Source organism: Accipiter gentilis, chromosome 16 (genome assembly GCF_929443795.1).
Source record: "Accipiter gentilis chromosome 16, bAccGen1.1, whole genome shotgun sequence".
NCBI classification, from domain to species: Eukaryota; Metazoa; Chordata; class Aves; order Accipitriformes; family Accipitridae; genus Astur; species Astur gentilis.
Window position 1 is genome coordinate 14,496,009 of NC_064895.1, and position 18,120 is coordinate 14,514,128.

Genomic DNA, 18,120 nt, shown 5'->3' on the forward strand with positions numbered 1-18,120 from the left:
TGGAAAAATCGAGCCCCAGCGGTCAAGCGAAGCGAACAGCGAGCGCGACCATCCCGTCCCACGGCCTCCCCACGGGCGAGGAGGATGTCCCGCCCTGAGAAGTGAGGAAGGCACAAGCGGAGGGAATCCAGCAGGGAAAAAGGAGATGCTTCTCACTGCCCGCGTTTCACTTCAGCCCGCAGCAAGGCACCCGGCCAGGGCCGGCCTGGGCAAGCGCTGGCGTGGCCAGCGGCCGCCTTTGGGGACAGGAACTCGCGGGTTTTTTTGTAAAACCTATGTTGCCCCTTGAAGACTTTTTGGAAGACGGGTGTTTCCCCCAAAATCCCGACCCAGCGCCGAGGGCGGGGGGGGGTGGTGGTCGTGGGAGGGCTGCCTGCGTGCCGCCCCGCACGCACCGCGGGGGAGGGAAGGGGGAGGGGGAGCCGCGCCCCCGCGCCGCGCCCCGCCACACCCCCGCGCGCACGGGTATTCCCGGCCGCCGCCCCGCCCCCGCCCGACCTTTCCCCCAGTTTCCAGCGCGCGCTCCCCCCTCCCCTGCCTTGGCCCCGCCCCCTCCCCGCCTGCCCGCCTTCCCGCCCGCCGCCGGCCGGGACGTGCCCACGCGCCGCCCTTCCTGCCGGCAGCCCCGCGGCACGCCGCGATCACGCCGGCCGCCGCAGCTCATTGGTCGGGCTCTGGCCGAGGCGGGCGGCGATTGGCCAGGAGCCGCCACCCCCATTCCTCCCCCCCTCCCACCTCGTTCCCTGCCGCCCCGCCCTGCCGGCGCTGTCTGGTGCTGGGAGCGCTTCCCCCGGCGCGCGGGCTGCTTGGCTGCCGGCGGGCGGGGGAAGGGGAGAGAAAGGAGGTAGGCGGCGCCGGCGCCGCCAGCTGCTGCTGCTGCTGCTGCTCTGTCTGTCTGTGCGTGCGGCTGCTGCTGCTGCTGCTGCAGCTGGTCTGTGCGTGCGTGCGTGCGTGCGCGCGCGCGCCGCCGCCGCCGCTGCTGCTGCTGCTGCCCCTGCCCCTGCCCCTGCCCCTGTCCGGTCGCACCGCCGCCGCCGCCCGCCGGAGCCGCGCCATGCACGGCTCGCCCTGCTCGGAAATGGGAGTTGCGTCCGCGGTGAGCATCGGGCGGGCCGAGGGAGGCGGGGGAGGGAGGGTGTGTGCGGCGGCGGCGGCGGCGGCTGGCGCCCCCCGAGGCGGGGGCAGCCGGGGCCGGGCCGGGCACGTGCTGCGCGGCGGGCAGGGTCGCGGGGACCGTTACCGCCTCAGCGGGGGCGGTGGCCCCTCGGGACCGTTACTCCCCCCAGGGAAGGGGTGGTCGGTCGGGACCGTTACCCGCCGCGGGGGGTGGTCGGTCGGTGCCGTTGCGCCGGGGTGGGGGGAGGCGGGGCGGTCGTGCCCGGGCAGAGCCCTCGGGGGCGGGTGTTGTCCCGGTCACCTGCGGGGTGGCGCGCGGGGGTGGGGCACTCCTGCAGCGGCCGTGTGAAGCCGGCGGCAGCTGCCCGCCCCCCCCCCCCCCCCCTCTTCCTCCTCCTCTTCCTCCTCTCTTCCTCCTCTTTCCCTTCCCGCCATCCGTTCCTCAGCGGCGCCGCCCGGCCGGGGCACCCGCCGCCAGGCGAGGAGCGGGCGGGGGTGGCGCGGCCCCTGCGGGCGGGCTGAGGCGCTGCCCGGCGGTGGGGGGGCCCGCGCTGCCCGCACCGGCCCTGCCCGCCCTGCCCGCGCACGTAGGGCCCCGGCAGCCGGCGGGGTGATGTGAGGACAGGCGCGGTTAGCTATTTCCCTGGCAGCGGGAGAGCCTGGGCTGTGGCGCTCGCCTTGAGAAAGGGCTTTTTTAGTTTGGTGGGTTGTGTTTTTTTTTCTTGAAGTGGGGCGTATTTTTTTCATGTTCCTTTAGCGAAAACTGCTCTCCTGAAACGTAGGGTTGGAAAAAATAAATCTGGGGCTGGGTTGCCTGCAGTCACACTTTGAGGAACACTCGCAGGCTTTTTGGCTGCTCAGTGCAGAGCCTGGCCTGGTGTGGCTCCTGTTTGACAGGCCGTCTAGGTCTGGGCTTGCAGGTGACATCGTTTTTTTGCCCTCGTTCCTGTTCTCACTGTTTTCAGTGGAAATTCTTGGAAGTGTCTCTCCCTTTAGAGTGCTTTAACCCCTCCTGACCCCCCTCAATCTTGACATCTCCATGCCTGGTACCTCATGTTTAGGTGAAAGTCCTCTATAAGTGCAGTACCGGCATTTCAGATCCATTACGTTTAACCTGTTTGCCATGCACATCCCTATAGTGGAGACAAGTCACAAGGCTTTGCATCTTTGTGACACTGTTAGGCCTGGATCATTCCACCTTGCTTAGTAGCAAAACTCATTGACTTAGGTGTGTAAGTGATGTCACCCGACAAGTATAGTTCCCTCCAGGGCTTTAGGCCATGCTAACGGTGTGATGGTGCTTTTTTAGTTAAAACCCTTTTGCTGCAGTATATAAGCACTCCATATAACAGCAGTAGGCTCAAGAATCTAGGTCCACGCTTCCAAATCCCAGCCTTCACAGTTAGTGGGTGTGCCTAAAGACTAGAAGAGTTTAGATGCCTAGTTAAGACTTGAGCTGGGACGTGAGCGGTAAACCAGCAGCACAACGTAGCTTTTGGAGTCACTGCCAAGTGCTGTGAGAGCTTTATGAAGTTTGGGTATCCTTTTGCAGAGAAGTAAAGCGTTTTGCATACACGCACACACACACACACAAATATTCTGTGGTGCTTGCAACTGGAAACAAATCCATATGTTTACATTTGTCTTCATGTTACTCCTAGTGTGTTCTGAGATATCCAGCACCTATCATGCCTTTCTAGAGTACAATACAAACAATTCCCACTGCACTTTGAAAACTATTTTCCTTCCTTCCTTCCCTCCCCAGCTTCCCTATTGGTAAAAATATTAAAATGCTTCTGCAAGGTGTGGTACTCTGAGTCAGTGATCATACCTTAAAGCATCTTACTGTCAGCTGAAATTTATCTTCTAAATGTTACCAGAATGAGATTAGTGCTGAAGAGCACTCGTATTTTGGGTCCAGGAAATAGCCTTGTCTAAACAAGGTTGGAAGTCAGGATTTTTTCCGCTTTTTGCTTGTATGCAAGCATGGGATGTCTTTATTCAGAGCAGTGTAATCCAGGAAGTTAACTCTGGAAACATGAGCCACACACATAACTGTTACTTCCCTGCAAATCAGGCTTCCACACTTTTTTTTTTTTTTTTTTAAGAGTAACAAGGGTAGGGAGATGAGCTGGTGGGGGGAGGGTGAGAGTTGAGCTGGTTGGCAAAAGTCTTGCTGCGGGCATGGGATCTGTTTCAGATGACCTTCATTGTGAGCAGACAGTATGTGGGTGGTGTTGGCTTTGTATTCTGACTTGTCCTAATAGCCAGTAATCCAATTACATTTAGGTTGACATTGTGGACATCTATGAGTCTATCCGTGAAAGGCAGCGTCATGACAGCGAAAGGTCCACCTGCAGCACCTTGGAGCAGAATGACATTGAAGCTGTTGAAGCGCTTGTTTGTATGAGCTCCTGGGGTCAAAGATCGCAGAAAGGTGACATATTAAAGATAAGGCCACTTACGCCCTTCTCGGATTCTGGTGATTTCACAATGCATGCTGAGGCTACGTCTGAATTACCAAAGGACTATTTATCTACACTGGTAAGAAAAACATGAATGCAAAATAAATATGCCTGACATCTGGATGTTACATCGCTGCAATGTTTTAACTGGGCTGGAAAAGATACCTTGCTCATGTGTCCCCATGTAGAATAGTTAGAGTATAGCCAGTGCTCTGTGTGTGTACACATAGAATAGCGAGGTGGGCGTGTTGATTTTGGGTTTTTCTGCTGTCTCTGGAATGGCAAATGTAGGTGTTTGATCCCTTGTTAAATCTAGATGTGAAAGCCCTTCCTGACAGGTTATTTAATGTGACAGGAGCACTGAGGATGCTCTCAGGATGGCTGTTGTAGGTTTCTTGGAGCACTCTTGAGTAAAAGTGGCAGAGTGAGCCTCAGTGATTCAGCACCAACTTATCTGCAAGCACTGTATGAAAAAGGCTCTTGATGACATTTGGCTTCGCTCTGGTTGTTATAAGAGAAAGTACAGGTTACCATTATGAAATAGACAATTTAATTAGTTTCTATGCTATATGTTTGTACATGTAGTCTGTTATTTCTCCAGAGCATTGGTCTACTCTGGCTGACTAATGCCAGTTGAATCACAGTTTTTTTTGTGGTGTTGTTTCAATTTATGTTGTAACAAAAGTAGGTATTAAAAAGGGCTTCTGCTGTTCAGGTTTCAGATGGTTAAGGCCCATTTCAACCAGTAGGCTTCTAGTATGCACTTATGTCAGGAAAAAGGGGAATAATAAAGAGGCTGAGACAGTATGGCAGCTGTTTGACGGACTTCTCTCATACTTCTGCTCAGTGCTGGCGCTGTCTCTTCAGCAGCATGGGAGATAAGCATGAGTTTTCAGTGGTAAAGGAGGAAGGAGAGGTGGTGGCAAGAGAGCACAGAGAGAAATGGATGAATAAGAAGGGAGAGAGCAGTTCCATTTGTCTTTATCCCAGAAGTAGCCACCAGCTGATGGGGTAATCGTTGATAAAAGATCTAGGGCTTGCTGGAAGCTTGAAATTGAAAGGGTACAGTATCGCTATCTGTTGCTAGTCTGTTTTCTGTGAACAGCAGAGCGCTCGTAGCCTCTTGCAGCTGCACCCATTGCTGAGGAGAAAGGAATGAGAGAGGTTTTTTTGTAGTGCAGCGAGTAGACATGCAATGGTTTATGCAGGTTTACAGCTGCCTCGTTGCCTTCCTTTTATTAATATGCTTTTGAGCATATTCAGAATGGCCATCATGTGAGGCAATGTATGCTTTAATCACTTTGTCCTTAGAGGCAGGTTCTGAGATTCTGGGGAGGGGATGTAATTTTATTTTTCACAGTAAAGACAGTGAAAAATTGTGCTATGAAATTATAGTGCTGTATGACGGTGTTTTCTTTTTTGCAGTGCATGACCCCTCCGCACAGCCCTGACTTTGTTGAGATATCAGCTGCTATGCTCCTCTCCTCACAAGTCACTTATTCCAAACCAAGGACTGTCATGGCAAATACAGCTGCCTGCTCAGTCACATCGGCAACCGGTGCCTCTCCCGTAACCAAGTCATCTGTTATCAACATGGAGCGACAGTGCAGTCTGAAGCCAGTGATGTCTGAATCCTTTGCCCCTCAGCCTTGCAGAGCCATGGCAACAAGCGTCATACGTCACACAGGTGATAGTTCTGCTTACCATCACATTCCTGCTGTGCAAGAGAAAACAAAGGTAACTTCAGGCTACGGCACTTCCAGAGACTGGTGTGGAGTGGATGACCGAAGACATTCCGGACTGCCACAGGACACATGTGCAGCGGATGATTTAATTAACAAAACCTCTCCAGTACATCAGCCTTATGCACATGACTCCAGTGATGTTGTGACCAACAAAGGGCAACTACCAGTCCAGCCCATTTCGCCACAGACCCACGTACCAAAGAATTGTGAGAATGACTTGCAAAAAAGAGCTACCCCTGTGACACCTGCCCCCGTTTCAAGCCCCCAAGTTCTCTGTCAAATGATCCCTTTAAACGGACAAAGCAGTATGATCAATGCCTATGTCAAGCCTTCAACTCCAACAGTCTCAACTCCCATGAAACCTATTTTACCGCAGACAGCCCCGCTCTCTCAGCCTGTACTCATGGGACCTTCTGTGCCTCAGGGGACCGTCATGTTGGTTCTTCCACAGACTGCTGTCACACAGACACCGCAGTGCCCACAAACAGTAATGACTGTTGGAAACACCAAGTTGCTGCCCCTTGCCCCTGCTCCTGTGTTCATTGCTTCTGGTCAAAGCTGCACCCCCCAGATGGACTTTTCTAGACGGAGGAATTATGTTTGCAACTTTCCTGGGTGCAAGAAAACCTATTTCAAAAGTTCCCACCTCAAAGCCCACCTTCGCACCCATACTGGTGTGTACAAAGGGCGAGTCCTTTGTTGCTCTGGCACTGGCTTGTGTTAGGGTGCTGAAATGCACAGGTTTGGGGGGGAGAGGGTGGGAAAGGGAAGAGGCAGGTGATCAGGCAACTTCTGCTCATCTCAGAGAAGGGAGGAATGTTCATTCTCTGTGGGCAAGCAAAACAAGACATACTTTGTTCTGAGACCTCAGCTGACCCCATAGTGTTAGCTGAATTTCACATGCTTTAGTTGGAGCGAAGCTTTGCCGTCTCTGTGTGTGTGTGTTTAGATTTGAGTGGAGTCCTGCCATTTGGACTAGATTGAAATGAACTGTGCAAGTCCCTTTTTTGGGGCATGGAGAGGTCTGGTGTAAGCAAACCATAATACAGGTAGTTGGTCTTAATTGTTACACAAGTAAAAGAAAAGAGAGAAAGTCAGAAACTCTCCAGAGTTTTATTTAGGCTAAATGGGAATGCACTGAGATTTTGGGCTACTGTGTTAGGAGGTAGAGCTGCTACAGGAATGTAGCAGTTTATTCAGTTACAGAAAGGGAATTTTAAAGGTAGATGAAAATTAATTGTAATTAATGTGAGCTGATTTGCTCCATAAAATCTGGTCACTGTGGAGATGGTATACATGTGTTTTACTTAACCTTTTTCTAGCTCTAAGATCCTGTTAAGTTAAAACTAACTTTGGGTTCTTGAGTATTTTTGATGTCGAGGGGTAGGCATAGTGGGAGATTGGTACAGAGTAGCTCATTCAAAAGTCTAATTTTGTTTTTCCTTGGGTTTTTTGCCCCACCCTCCCCTGCCCCACAGATGCTGTGATTTATTGGATGTCAGCTTCCATGGCAGGATTTGCATCAGTTTGCCAGCTTGTCTTTATGTTTTCCTTTGGGGAAAGAGCTTAACCCTGTAGGAAACTGATAATCCTTGTAAACCAGAGCTCAGAGGTAGAATGATGCTTCTGCTTCTGGCTTGAGAGTAAGTGCTGCAGGCAGCTGAATTAACCTGGCACTACAGGATAAACATGGACTAGCAAGAAGTGTCTCGCTTTGAGCATGTGCTGCTGCTGATCCACAGGGAAGCTGTGTGTCCCTGTATCATGATTAAGACTAGGACATCTATGGGAGGTGAAGCACACTGACCCCTTGCTAGCCGGTCCACATTACAGGATCAGGAGGCAGAGTAGTTCAGCTTTCTTTTCCTACCTTTTACCTGCACAGGCAGTAGCTAGGCAATATCACATACGCCAAATGTAGAACTTTACTCTCAGTATGTGAAATAAGAACAGCGCTTCTGTGGGGCTTCCTTTCTGCTGGACACTTTTGTTCTGCTCCAAAGCGTCACCATAAATTTGGGTCATGTAGTAGATGTTTATCTTGAGCTTTACAGGGGTTGCAGGCAGTAGATCACGTTGTTCAGGATACATCTGATATTAAGCAGTTGCCCAGGATGAGCAGAAGCTGATGTGGACAGCCTTCCTGACTGCTGTCATTCCCGGGCGTGCAGCACCCCCCTAGCTGTCTGGTGGATCTCGAGCTGCGTGGGCATGGCAGGACAGGCTATTCCTTGGCAGTACGCGCTGGGGCAGTGTGTTTGTGTGTAGGACTGGATCACTGGAGCGGCAGGACTCCGAGCCTCGGTTCCAGGCTTCCTGTTTGCCCACAGTATTTGCTGACAACATGCAGCAGCTGTAGAACTGCAGTCACACAGGGATGGGGGCAGGGATTGCTTCTAGTTCAGTCAGCGGTTAAGGTAGCTTTATGAAGAATCTTTAAACTGGGGTTTTTGGACAATTGAAAAAATAGGCTTGATTAAAGAATATTTAAGGAGAGATGAGGGAATAAGTAGAAACAATACCTATGATTTTTCTCTGAAACACAACTTGAGCTTAAGCTAATCTTAACTGCACACATGAGCAGTTCTGTGGAATTCACCAGTTTTTGCAAGGCAAGATTTGAGTTAGTTCTTTGATAAAACTATAACACAGCTTCTCAAAAGTAAGTTATGCTTCTTTCATGTCCTGCAGGAGAAAAGCCTTTCAGCTGCAACTGGGACGGCTGTGACAAGAAGTTTGCCCGCTCAGATGAACTGTCACGCCACCGTAGAACTCACACAGGAGAGAAGAAGTTTGCTTGTCCGGTGTGTGAGCGTCGCTTCATGCGCAGCGATCACTTGACAAAGCATACCCGCCGCCATATGACCACAAAGAAGATCCCCAGCTGGCAGACAGAGGTTGGCAAACTCAACAGAATTGCCACAGCAGAGAAACCAAAAAGCGGCAGTGCTCTGAGTATGCTCATCCCTGTGCCATCGTCTGTCTGTCAGGGCTAGTGAGAGAAAGCTCCTTCTCTACAAACTTCCTGAAGGTCAGGAAGAGCTCTGATGGTTGCAACAGAACTGACAATGGTTTTTTCCCCCATGTTTCTGTATACTTAAGTTTCCTTCAGTTTAGGTCCTCTGTTAATAATCCTGTGTGAGAAATCTTATTGTATCTTTCCTCATCCCTTCCCTATTTGTTTTTTTCAATACTTGGGCAAATGCAATCACCAGCACTTCAGGAAAGCAGAACTTTTTGGAAATGATTTTGGCAATAGGTTAAAAAAAGTCACTTGCAATGCTTGCTGTTAATATTTTGATGGACAGTAAAACAGGATGATTTTTAATTTTTATACGAGTATTTTCTATACCAAATATATTTTGTATTTATTCATTTGGGTCTTGATATGCAGGCAGATTACTTGACCTGCATTAGTAGGGGTGTGCAGGATGAGACCCAGAGTTTTGGAAACTCCTTTTCAGTAAACCTAAAGAATTGCATTCAGAGCATTTTGTAAACACGTAATATTTGATAACTCATAGTGGTTGAGATTTTCACACTTGCAGATCCTGATTCTGCAATGGGCTGGTGCTGTTACACCTTCCTTACACAGGTGATGTTGGAGGTTTGAGATTGAAATGTGTCATCATTTTTGAAACAAAGCAAACCAGAATGATTTTCAGAAAACAAGTGTTGAAATTCTCAACATTTTATAAATTCATACCCTTTGCAAGTGGAAGCCGTTGTGACTTTTGGTAGAATTTTGACATACTGGGCATTCCTGAGTCCACACTCCACTGGAGCAACGTTTGGAGGAGCCAGACTGCTCTGATGGAGGTAGAAGCACAAACACCATTTAGAAATTTTGACACTAAAAATTACACTTTACTTTCGGTCCTACTAAACCAGCATATCAAAATCTTCTGAAAAATGCAAAAATGGAAAGATAACCCATGAATAATTAGCTGGGTCTCTGTTTATATTTTTTTTGAGTACAGAAGAAATAGAAAATTAAGGTTTTTTTATGTATCGTGGATGCTTGTGCACCTTATAGGAAATTGTTCAAGGCTTTCATTTACCTGTATCAAAGCACCAGAAGAAGTACTAATTGTGTCTTGACTTAAGAAATAGCCACCATGTCAACTTGATGATGCTCTTCATGTGGCCTTATACTTCTCCGCAGTACTTTGTATAAAATCACCCTTTTCTATTAAATGAGATACTCTCCCTGTTGAATGGATTTTCTTTTACACCAAGTATAAATATGGCTAAGAAGTGGAATTGCTGGCTGCAGGAGTGCTGTCTTGTAATGGCATGGTATGGTATGAGTAATAAACTGAAGTGCCTGTAGCACAGTTGGACTGCTCGGTTTCTGTGGTATGGAATGATGTCCACGCGTATTGTAGCAGTCGACAGTAGAGCTGTTGTGCTGTGAACGACTGGGTGTCGTTTTGCTGGGAGACAGCTCACCTGCTGTATGAAATATTTCTGTAGCATTTATTCCTTCTGGATTCTTCTCCCTTCAGCCACTCCTGCACTGAAGCTTAGCTGAGCACTGAGGAGGACTATTCTTCCTGGCTGTGTGAAATGTTGATAACTAGGAATGCATTCTCTCTTGCACTGCTTTGTTGTTCTAAAATCCTGGTCTTGCTTCCAGGTGTGGGCAAAGCATGGTTCTCATCTACGTAAGTGCAGACTTGCTCATCTCAGCTAGCACTGCCCTGAAATTGGCAAGAGACCTGTTTCAGTTGAAAGCAGAATATGTCATTACTTTTACACTTAAGTCTGTAATGATGATTAACAGTAGTAAGTTTTCAAACTGCACTAAATTGGAGTATTGTGCTAAATGTACTGAAGTTTTTGTGCCTGACCTTTAAAATGTCCACACCCTGTTCACTCAACACACGCTGTAATCCCACTGACAGCAGCGTACGTGCTGGTGAGTGTCTGTGTGTATGCAAACCTCACTTTGTGCTCTCCAACAGGCTCGGTCAAAACCCCTCTTCCTGGTAAAGTGGATGCTTGTAGTGTTGCTGTTCTCTGCCGATACCCAGTTTTCCAAATTCATGTGGTGAAGAAACAGACATTGCTGCTCTTTTTTTTTCCTCTTTTTTTTTTTTTTTTTCCTTTCTCTCCTCAGAAATCCCTTAGAACAAGAAGTTTGACTTTTGGATGCCATTTCAGCATGCTTTTAACTGGGGGAAGAGCATCCTGTCTCAGTCTAGTAGCCAATGTAGGACTTCATTTTTTTACAGACCACCCCTTTATGGTGTTCACTTGAGCAAAACAATTTGGAAACCTGTGCCATAATTTAGTAAATTGTCATGTTAGTTGTTGCATCGTGGCAGGGAAATGATGAGCTGGAGAATATGGAATTGCAAAAAGCGTGTATTGCTTATGCGTGTCGTGATGCGGAAAAGCAACGTCTCCCTCTTTGTTAGGTTTACCTAGCCTGTGATTCCTCACAGCCTGCTCCTGTGAGGTGTGCGCTGCCTCCTGCCACCCGTGTCTGGGACATGCAGCTCTTTCCTTTGCGGATGTGCATGAATAGCTGAGCTGCACCGTGGCTGCTCTCTTTGCTCTTTCTGTTCCTTTCTGCTGTGTAAGCGGTATTTATGGATTAAGCATGACTGGGATAGCTGCTCTCTTTGCACTTTACTGCCTGAACTCTTGTTCAGTCATCTTATTTTGAGCCTATATTTTAAAGAAATGGAATCACATTTTTGTACCTGTTTTTAACTTTTATTAAATAAAAAGTATTTAATGTGGTTTTAAATCATCAAAAAATTGTCAATTTTCAGGTTTCATACACGTCCATTTCAGAACTATGTAAATCCATCTAGGCCAGTGGGAGACTTTGGGACTTGCTAGTTCATTTAACCTGTAAAGGCAGGACTTTTTGGGTCATGTTGTAAATTGACTGGTGCTTGTCCGTTTACAATTTTACACAATGCTTCTTGTGTATTTGCTAGAATGCATACACGACTGCCACTGTTTAGGGTTTTTTGCATGCGGTCGGAAAACATGAGTCTCGGGATTTAAAACTCTGTTCTTCTAGCATGGCCTCCAGAAGCTATCAACAAAAGGTGGTGGTCTGAGTGCTGCTCTGTTAGTGTTGCAAGCCGTGCGTGGCGTGAACACTGGGCATAGAGATGCGGATTTGACTCAAAAGATGGCTGCATTAGCCCTGGTTCTTCCCATTCCCGCGTACCTGTGCTCTGGCGAGGAAGTGGCTCTGGCAGGCTAGGTGTCACCTCCAGGTCTCGGCTGGGAAAGAGGTGTCCAGCGGTGGTGACAGCAGCAGCAGCAGCAACTACTTTAAGTTTTTAAGCATCTCTGCTGTTTCTTTCCCTCTAACCAGTTCCCAAACTGCAGCAATGTTTATTTCTAGCAGGGTCACATTTTAATGGAAGAGAAGGGGAGGAGAGGGTGTAATGACACCAGCTTTCTGTCACAGCCTTTCACTAAAAGGTGACAGTCTCTGCAGTCAGAGACCTCAGAGAGCAAACTGGGAGCAGTGACTCAAGGCTTTGTCCACAGAAAAGCACATTGTTCTTGCAAGTGTGTGGAAGATGGGAAGATCCCATGAATGGTCCTGCTCCCCACTCTGCAGAGCAACTGGAAGGGAAGGCTTTACTGTGGGATCAGTGCTCTGGCAGAGCAACACAAACTCTTCAGCCCCTGGGCTCTGCAGGTCTCCATAATGCTTTTGTCTCCCAGGGGAAGAACCTGTCTGTTCTAACTACTATTTTTCAAGGAAGATTTTTCTGAGCATCAAGTCATATCCTAAACAATACCTGTAATTTTTTTTTGCTGATTTTTGTATAGTCTCCCTCACTTTGCTTATGTGAAACATGACAATGGATTTTACAGTTCTGTGCTCATCCTTCTGCTTTTTCTTAGAACCAACCTGTGGTCTGAGCAGCCAGGAGGTGCAGTTGGTACACATCCTGAGGGGGCTGGAGAGTCTGCAACAGCTTCATTCTGAGGGAAAACAGTTTGCACGTGAGAAAGCCTTCCCAGCTACCCCTGTGCTAACACAGGCATTGTGCGGGCAAAAGTCCTTCTATCTTGTAACCATTCTAAATCCATGAAAACTAATAATTTTCTAAAGAAAAATGCATGTGCACTCAAACTTGTCCATTGGTTTAATGCTACATTTTGCGGTTAAACCAGCATTGCTTTCCTACGTGTGATTACACTGCCAAACCTTCAGCTTAGCATCAGCTTGCCTCATCTTGCTTGCAAACCGATGAGCACCGATCTGCTTGTGGTTAGGATACTGGAAGTGTGAATCCATCCTGAAGTTGCAGTGCTGGGTGGGCAGAGGTGGCCTATGCTGCCGGGTGGTTGCACACTTGGTGTGCTCCTCTGGCTGAGGCTACAGCTCTGGCTAACTCTCCATTTCCAGCTGTGAAAGCTGTGCTCGACATCCTGTGAATGATGAAGGTGGCACTTCGCTCACAAGAGATGACAGATGGAGTCCTGCCTCAGGGCTGCATCTGGCTTGAATTCGTCTGCTGGGATAAATCTTCTAACCAGTTTTGAAGTTTAATCTGTGAGCCTATCTGCCTGTTTGCCTGCCTTTGGTGTCTGGCAAGGCAGCTTGAGGCAGGCAGGCTATGGCCGTGAGAAGGCAAACTTCTTCCATGCATGCGGAAAGAGTAAATCATGACTCAAAACCCAGCAACCTACAGGCTAAGGAAATGGTGAGATGGTTCAGGAGGAAGCCGGAAAGCCTCAGCCATGTCTGCTCGCAGTCCACGCGGTCTGTGGGATTTCCTTCCCTGCAGCGAGTGTGTTAGCACTGAGGCATTTTCTTTCCAGATTGCTTTCAGCCTCTGTCAAATGGAGCCTTCCTCATTTTCTGCTTCAGTCCTCGAGTGCTGGAGGAGGAAATCGGGTGACTTTTACATCCTGATGTGTGCAGAAGGCCGTGGGCACATTGTACACATGCAGAAAACTTGGGGAAGCTGGAGCATACTCTTTTCTGGGAGAGTTTTTCCTAGATGGGAAGAATACCTTAGGTTTAACTTGCCTCCCTTGTAGTGTCTCTTGAGTTCAGAGCAATTTCTTTTCTGTTGGTTATCATTGTCCAGATAAACCCACTTCACCCTGTGCAAATAATTGCCGTGTCCTGTGTCCAGAGCGGGGGAAAAAGCCCAAAGCCTCTTTTGGATGCAGCCTGTGCCAGGCAGCCGGTGCTCCACCTGCCCTGTCAAGTGGTGGGGAGCTCTGCCACTCTTGTGTGGCACAGCTCCAGGGCTGCACCTCATCCAGGGCAGCTGCTCCATTTCAGCTCTGGGGGGGGAGTGTGTGAATAGTTTGGCTGAAAGCTTGTTGGAGTTCGATCCTCAGAGGAAGGAGGTTGGGGAAGAGCATCCCTGGGGGGGGGGGGGGGGGTGAGGGTGCCACCTTCCTTCCTCTTCTAATGTGAAGGCAAGTAGCTGACAGCAGGGCACTGGACATGATGCATCAGGGAACTATTAGTTGCTCTGCTCTCGGAGGTCTTGGCAATGGGATGCTGGCAGATACGCAGGTACGGGGGCCATCCTTGTATACACTGGGCAAAAGGACTGGCATTTGGGGTCCCAGAGCCAGAGATGGACTGTGAAGACCTCCTATCCTAAGGAGCTATGGTTATGGTGACCAGCTGTTCTTTGCTGTTCTTCATTGTTCTTTCCAGGCATCTCACCCAAGCATGGATCAAGTCACAGCTTTGTTTTCCCCACTCAAGTATACCTACAGGTCCCAACTGAATTCCTGAAGCTTGTGGGAGATTTTACATGGTTACATACCAGGTAAAAGACAACTCGCTTCCTAAAACTGCTCCATCACTGATCTGTTTTCTTAGTTGCTCTTTGGGAAAGAGTTCTGCCCATTTTCTGGGCTACTGAAAAGGTAGAGCTCTCCACCCATTGCAGTGCTGCCAGAAAGAAAAGGCATCTACAAAGAAAGGGGAAAAAAGGATTCAAAGTATTTGTTTGCACATGAAAAACCCAGATTTGAGGGAAACCAAGAGTCTAAGTAAGTGTGCAAATCGGTTCTGTAGTTTCAGGTTCATTGGTTTTGTTTTTTAAGATCTTGGGTTGAGTAATTTAAAAAATATGGCTTTAATGCTTTCACCATCAGAACCTTTTAACTGGAATCTTGTTGCACAGCCAGGTAAGAAACCTCCAGAACTTGTGGAAGTCACTAAGTTCAGAAGTGGCAATATCTGTTCATGCACTAAAGATTAATTTTTCATGATTAGCTGAAAAAATGACCCTCTTCAGTCTTCTTAGCAACTGTGGTTTGGCCTCACTTAAAAAATAGTAGTAATCGGAGGTATATATAGACAGCCAGCTGGCCAGCGAGGCTCTCTTACTCCTTTTGGACTGGTGCAAAACACAGTGTGTAGTGTTTGTCTTCATTAGCTGAATAATGCAGTAATTTGGTTAATATGCATGGCATCTTGCTGTTTTATTAGTGGGGATTAATAGTGTCAGCTCAAAACCTGTGCTCAGCTACCCTATCTTATGCTGCCTGTATCAGACAGGAGGGTAGTTTCTAAAATGATGAACCAGAGGCTCTCCAGAACTGTATTTATATTCAGCAGAACTGTTTTGGGGAGAGGAAGAAGTACTGGCAAGCCAAACCATCTTTTGTCTTACAAGCGGTTGTGATTTGATAATGGTTATAGAGGAAAACAAGGAAAAGAAAATAAACTTTCTGATAATTCAGCTATTGGGATGTCAGTATTCACTGCCTGAGATGTGACAAAATGATCTTTGTAGTGCCATTGTCCTTTTTTGTTAAAGAGCAATTAGTTCAAGAAGTTTCTCTTGAAATTAGCAGTGGGCTCAGATATTTCTTCAATATGATTATTTACCTGCAAATGATCTAGTGTCCTATTTTCCCTGAAGAAGGGTTACACTAAGACCAGATAGTTAAGCTGTGCAGTCGTGCCTTCCTAGGTACCAACCCCACTGCCACCCTCCTGGTTTTGGTGCACTGTTTGGCATGGGTTTGACACAGGTGGAGGAGCACAGTTCCTGACAATTCCTGGGCAGACTGGGGACCTGGTTTCATACCACCATCCCCATTCTGCATGGTAGGAGAATAAGATGGCTGGTTGTGAGTGGTTCTCTGCTGGCTGGCTCTACAGTCAGAGCACAGCACTGAGTGTGCATCATTTCACAGCACAGAAAAAGCCTGCGAGACCGTAGCACAGTTTGAGGCACCTCTTTGAATCCCAAAACTTCTTTCTCCCACCTTTTCCCTGGTGCAGTGACTGTCCCAGCTGTATCAGTCCCTTCTGGGCCTTCCCGTGTTCCTGTGGCTTCTCCTTTTCTCTTGGTGATGCTGAAGAGGTTACCTGTGAAACCCACTGCACCTTACTTTCAGGTGCAGAAATGTGCTTGTCCTTTGGCTATTCGGTAAGCTAATTCTGTAATGAGGCTTAGTGGTTTGCTGTGTTCAGTCAAAAGAGATTTGTTGCAGCCCAGCAAAAATATGTTCAGTTTAGAATTTTTTTGGATAATCAGTTTCTGCAAAACTGTTAATACTTAGGCTTTCCTTTAGGAGAACCTGAAACGTGTTGTAGAGCTGTCATCCGGGCCAGTCACCAAATGCAGCCTCAGAGGGAGAAACTCTGGGAGGGGAGGCAGGGCGCGGGCAGAGGGACCCCAGGGGCAGGCAGAGCCCCGGTCCCTGTCTGAGCTGCCCACTCTGCCTGGCGTGGGGGCAGCTGCCGTGGTGCCCTGCCTGCTGGCGTTGCAGCAAGGTCTGACAGCAGTGTGGCTTTCCTTCTGCTTTGCTGTGCTGCTTGAGGCCACCCAAAAGGATGGCAATATGTGATGGGGGAGCTGCAGCCGTGCTCCTTGAAGCATCTCCCTGCACGTGCCTGAGACACTGGGGACCTCGGCACAAGGAAGGTCCTGGCCAAAAGCATGAAATCCAAATTGAAGGGAAATCTAAAACAGTGTGGTGATTAAAGCAAGACAGGGTATGGAGTACCATAGTCACCTATGGTACTGGAGTCAGCAGGTCTCCCATGTTTTTCCTGCTCTCCACAGGCACATTCTGTTCACCCCAGTAGGTCTTTGAGAGCTGCTGAAAACTAATACAAGCTCTGGGCGATGTGGCTGCTGACACTTGACATGCTGCAGAGAAACTGTGTTCCTGCCACAGCTCAGCAGCATTAGGAGGTCTAACAATGACTGTTCCTGCCAAAAATTAAACCGCTATCATTCAAAATTGGATTTTTTTCAAGACGGTTGGAAATCCCTTGCTCTGGAGGGCCCGCTCGACTTCCCCCAAGCTACGCAAAGGCATCTGCTCTCTACTCTGGCTACTTCTGGGCCACTGAAGTATTACAGAACCATAGAATGGTTTGGGTTGGAAGGGACCTTAAAGATCATCTAGTTCCAACCCCCCTGCCATGGGCAGGGACACTTTCCGCTAGACCAGGTTGCTCAAAGCCCCATCCAACCTGGCCTTGAACACTGCCAGGGATGGGGCATCCACAGTCTTTCTGGGCAACCTGTTGCAGTGCCTCACCACCCTCATTGTAAAAATTTTCTTCCTTATATCTAGTCTGAATCTACCCTCTTTCAGTTTAAAACCACTACCCCTTGTGCTAACTAAGCGCCCAGGCCGCCGTGCTGGGAGCTCTTGCCTCCAAGCTTGTGCAGGTTTGCAGGAGGCTGGCTCCCTTTCTGCTGTCCACCTCTGTGGGTGGCCTGGCACCTCCTGAACCCTTGGGCAGAGCACAGTGGCCAGCCTTGCTGAAGGCTGCTGCAGGAAAGACAACTGGAGCGTGAGTATTTGTGCCAGGGGTGTAATCTAGGGTCTGCCTCATGGCATCCCTCCTGCCATCCTCCAAGGATGTGTTTTGCTTGGTCTCTGCAGGTACGGTGAGACAATTCATCATGTAAGATGGAGAACCTTTTTCACAACAACATGTTATGCCTTTACTGAGGGTTACATAGAATACTGATGCATTTATGTCTGTTTCACAGATACTGGGAATTACAAAGTTAAAATGCAGCATCTTAAGACGTGTCCTGCTATTCCCTCTTGCATTTACCCAGTCTATGTGAAGATTTCATCTGATCTCTTTTATGCTTCAGCTGAAGACAGAAATAAGGTATTTTTCTACTTCTGATAATAAGCAGCTACTCATAATACGTTAAGATGCAGGTAAAATAAAGGCAGAAACCCTAAAATACCAGGCTTCCCTGTCAGGAAGCACTGAAAATAAACCATTTTCTTTGGAGACCCAACTTTCTGTTTTACTTTCCAGTCAGCTAGTGGTAAAATGTAGTGATTTTTCTTCTAGGTTACCTACAAGAAATAAATGGGAAGGCCAGGACAGATAATTCTGAAAACCGATCACAAACAGCTGCTCTGCGTACAAGTCCCTCTCAAGATGGATGATCGCTGCCCGCAGCGAGGCAGCACCAGGGACATGACTCCTGCTTTTGCTGGAGGATCCATGTCAAGGAGCCCTGGGTACCACACCAATGCTGAGATCCCACCTCAAAGGGATTGTACAAATCCTACGCTCCCTGATGGCTCCCAGGAGCCTTGTGTGCCTAAGTGGTGGGATTTCAACTCTGGGATGACACTGCATACGTACTGGATGGTGGGCTCACTCCCCTTTTCATCTTGTATCCCATGCTGGGGAGAGGACCATGTTCAAAGAGACAGTGCCAAATTCAGATCTGGACCAGAGGCTTGCACAGCGCAAGGAGTGAATTTGACCTGTTTTAAGTGGCAGGAACATGAATTTCATGCAGCTACCCCTTGAGATCTGAGTCAAATGATTT

The 18,120-nt window shown here is 48.4% G+C and overlaps 1 protein-coding gene across 3 annotated transcripts; it reads left to right on the forward strand.

Annotated features, from left to right (window-relative positions):
- Positions 1-653: 653 nt before the first annotated feature.
- On the forward strand, positions 654-18,056 carry KLF11 (KLF transcription factor 11). Of its 3 annotated transcripts, XR_007508296.1 has the most exons (6): positions 654-1,096; positions 3,406-3,660; positions 5,007-6,000; positions 8,018-8,357; positions 12,212-14,109; positions 17,311-18,056. XR_007508296.1 is itself a non-coding variant. In XM_049818497.1 (5 exons), exons 1-4 carry the CDS (start codon positions 1,055-1,057, stop codon positions 8,320-8,322), a joined length of 1,596 nt encoding a protein of 531 aa, XP_049674454.1. In that variant the 5' UTR covers positions 654-1,054; the 3' UTR covers positions 8,323-8,357; positions 12,212-18,056. The 3 variants fall into 3 exon arrangements, 2 of the variants coding, with proteins under 2 accessions (XP_049674454.1, XP_049674453.1); XM_049818497.1 differs by having other exon boundaries at positions 12,212-18,056; XM_049818496.1 differs by lacking the exons at positions 12,212-14,109; positions 17,311-18,056 and having other exon boundaries at positions 655-1,096; positions 8,018-11,072.
- Positions 18,057-18,120: the final 64 nt, after the last annotated feature.

What these genes read in the sequence shown, in the direction of transcription:
- KLF11 (XM_049818497.1), top strand. Translation starts at nt 1,055, where the DNA reads ATGCACGGCTCGCCCTGCTCGGAAATGGGAGTTGCGTCCGCG. An exon ending in AAATGGGAGTTGCGTCCGCG is followed by an intron (nt 1,097 to 3,405) that starts GTGAGCATCGGG and finishes AATTACATTTAG; the next exon opens with GTTGACATTGTGGACATCTA. An exon ending in CCACCTTCGCACCCATACTG is followed by an intron (nt 6,001 to 8,017) that starts GTGTGTACAAAG and finishes CATGTCCTGCAG; the next exon opens with GAGAAAAGCCTTTCAGCTGC.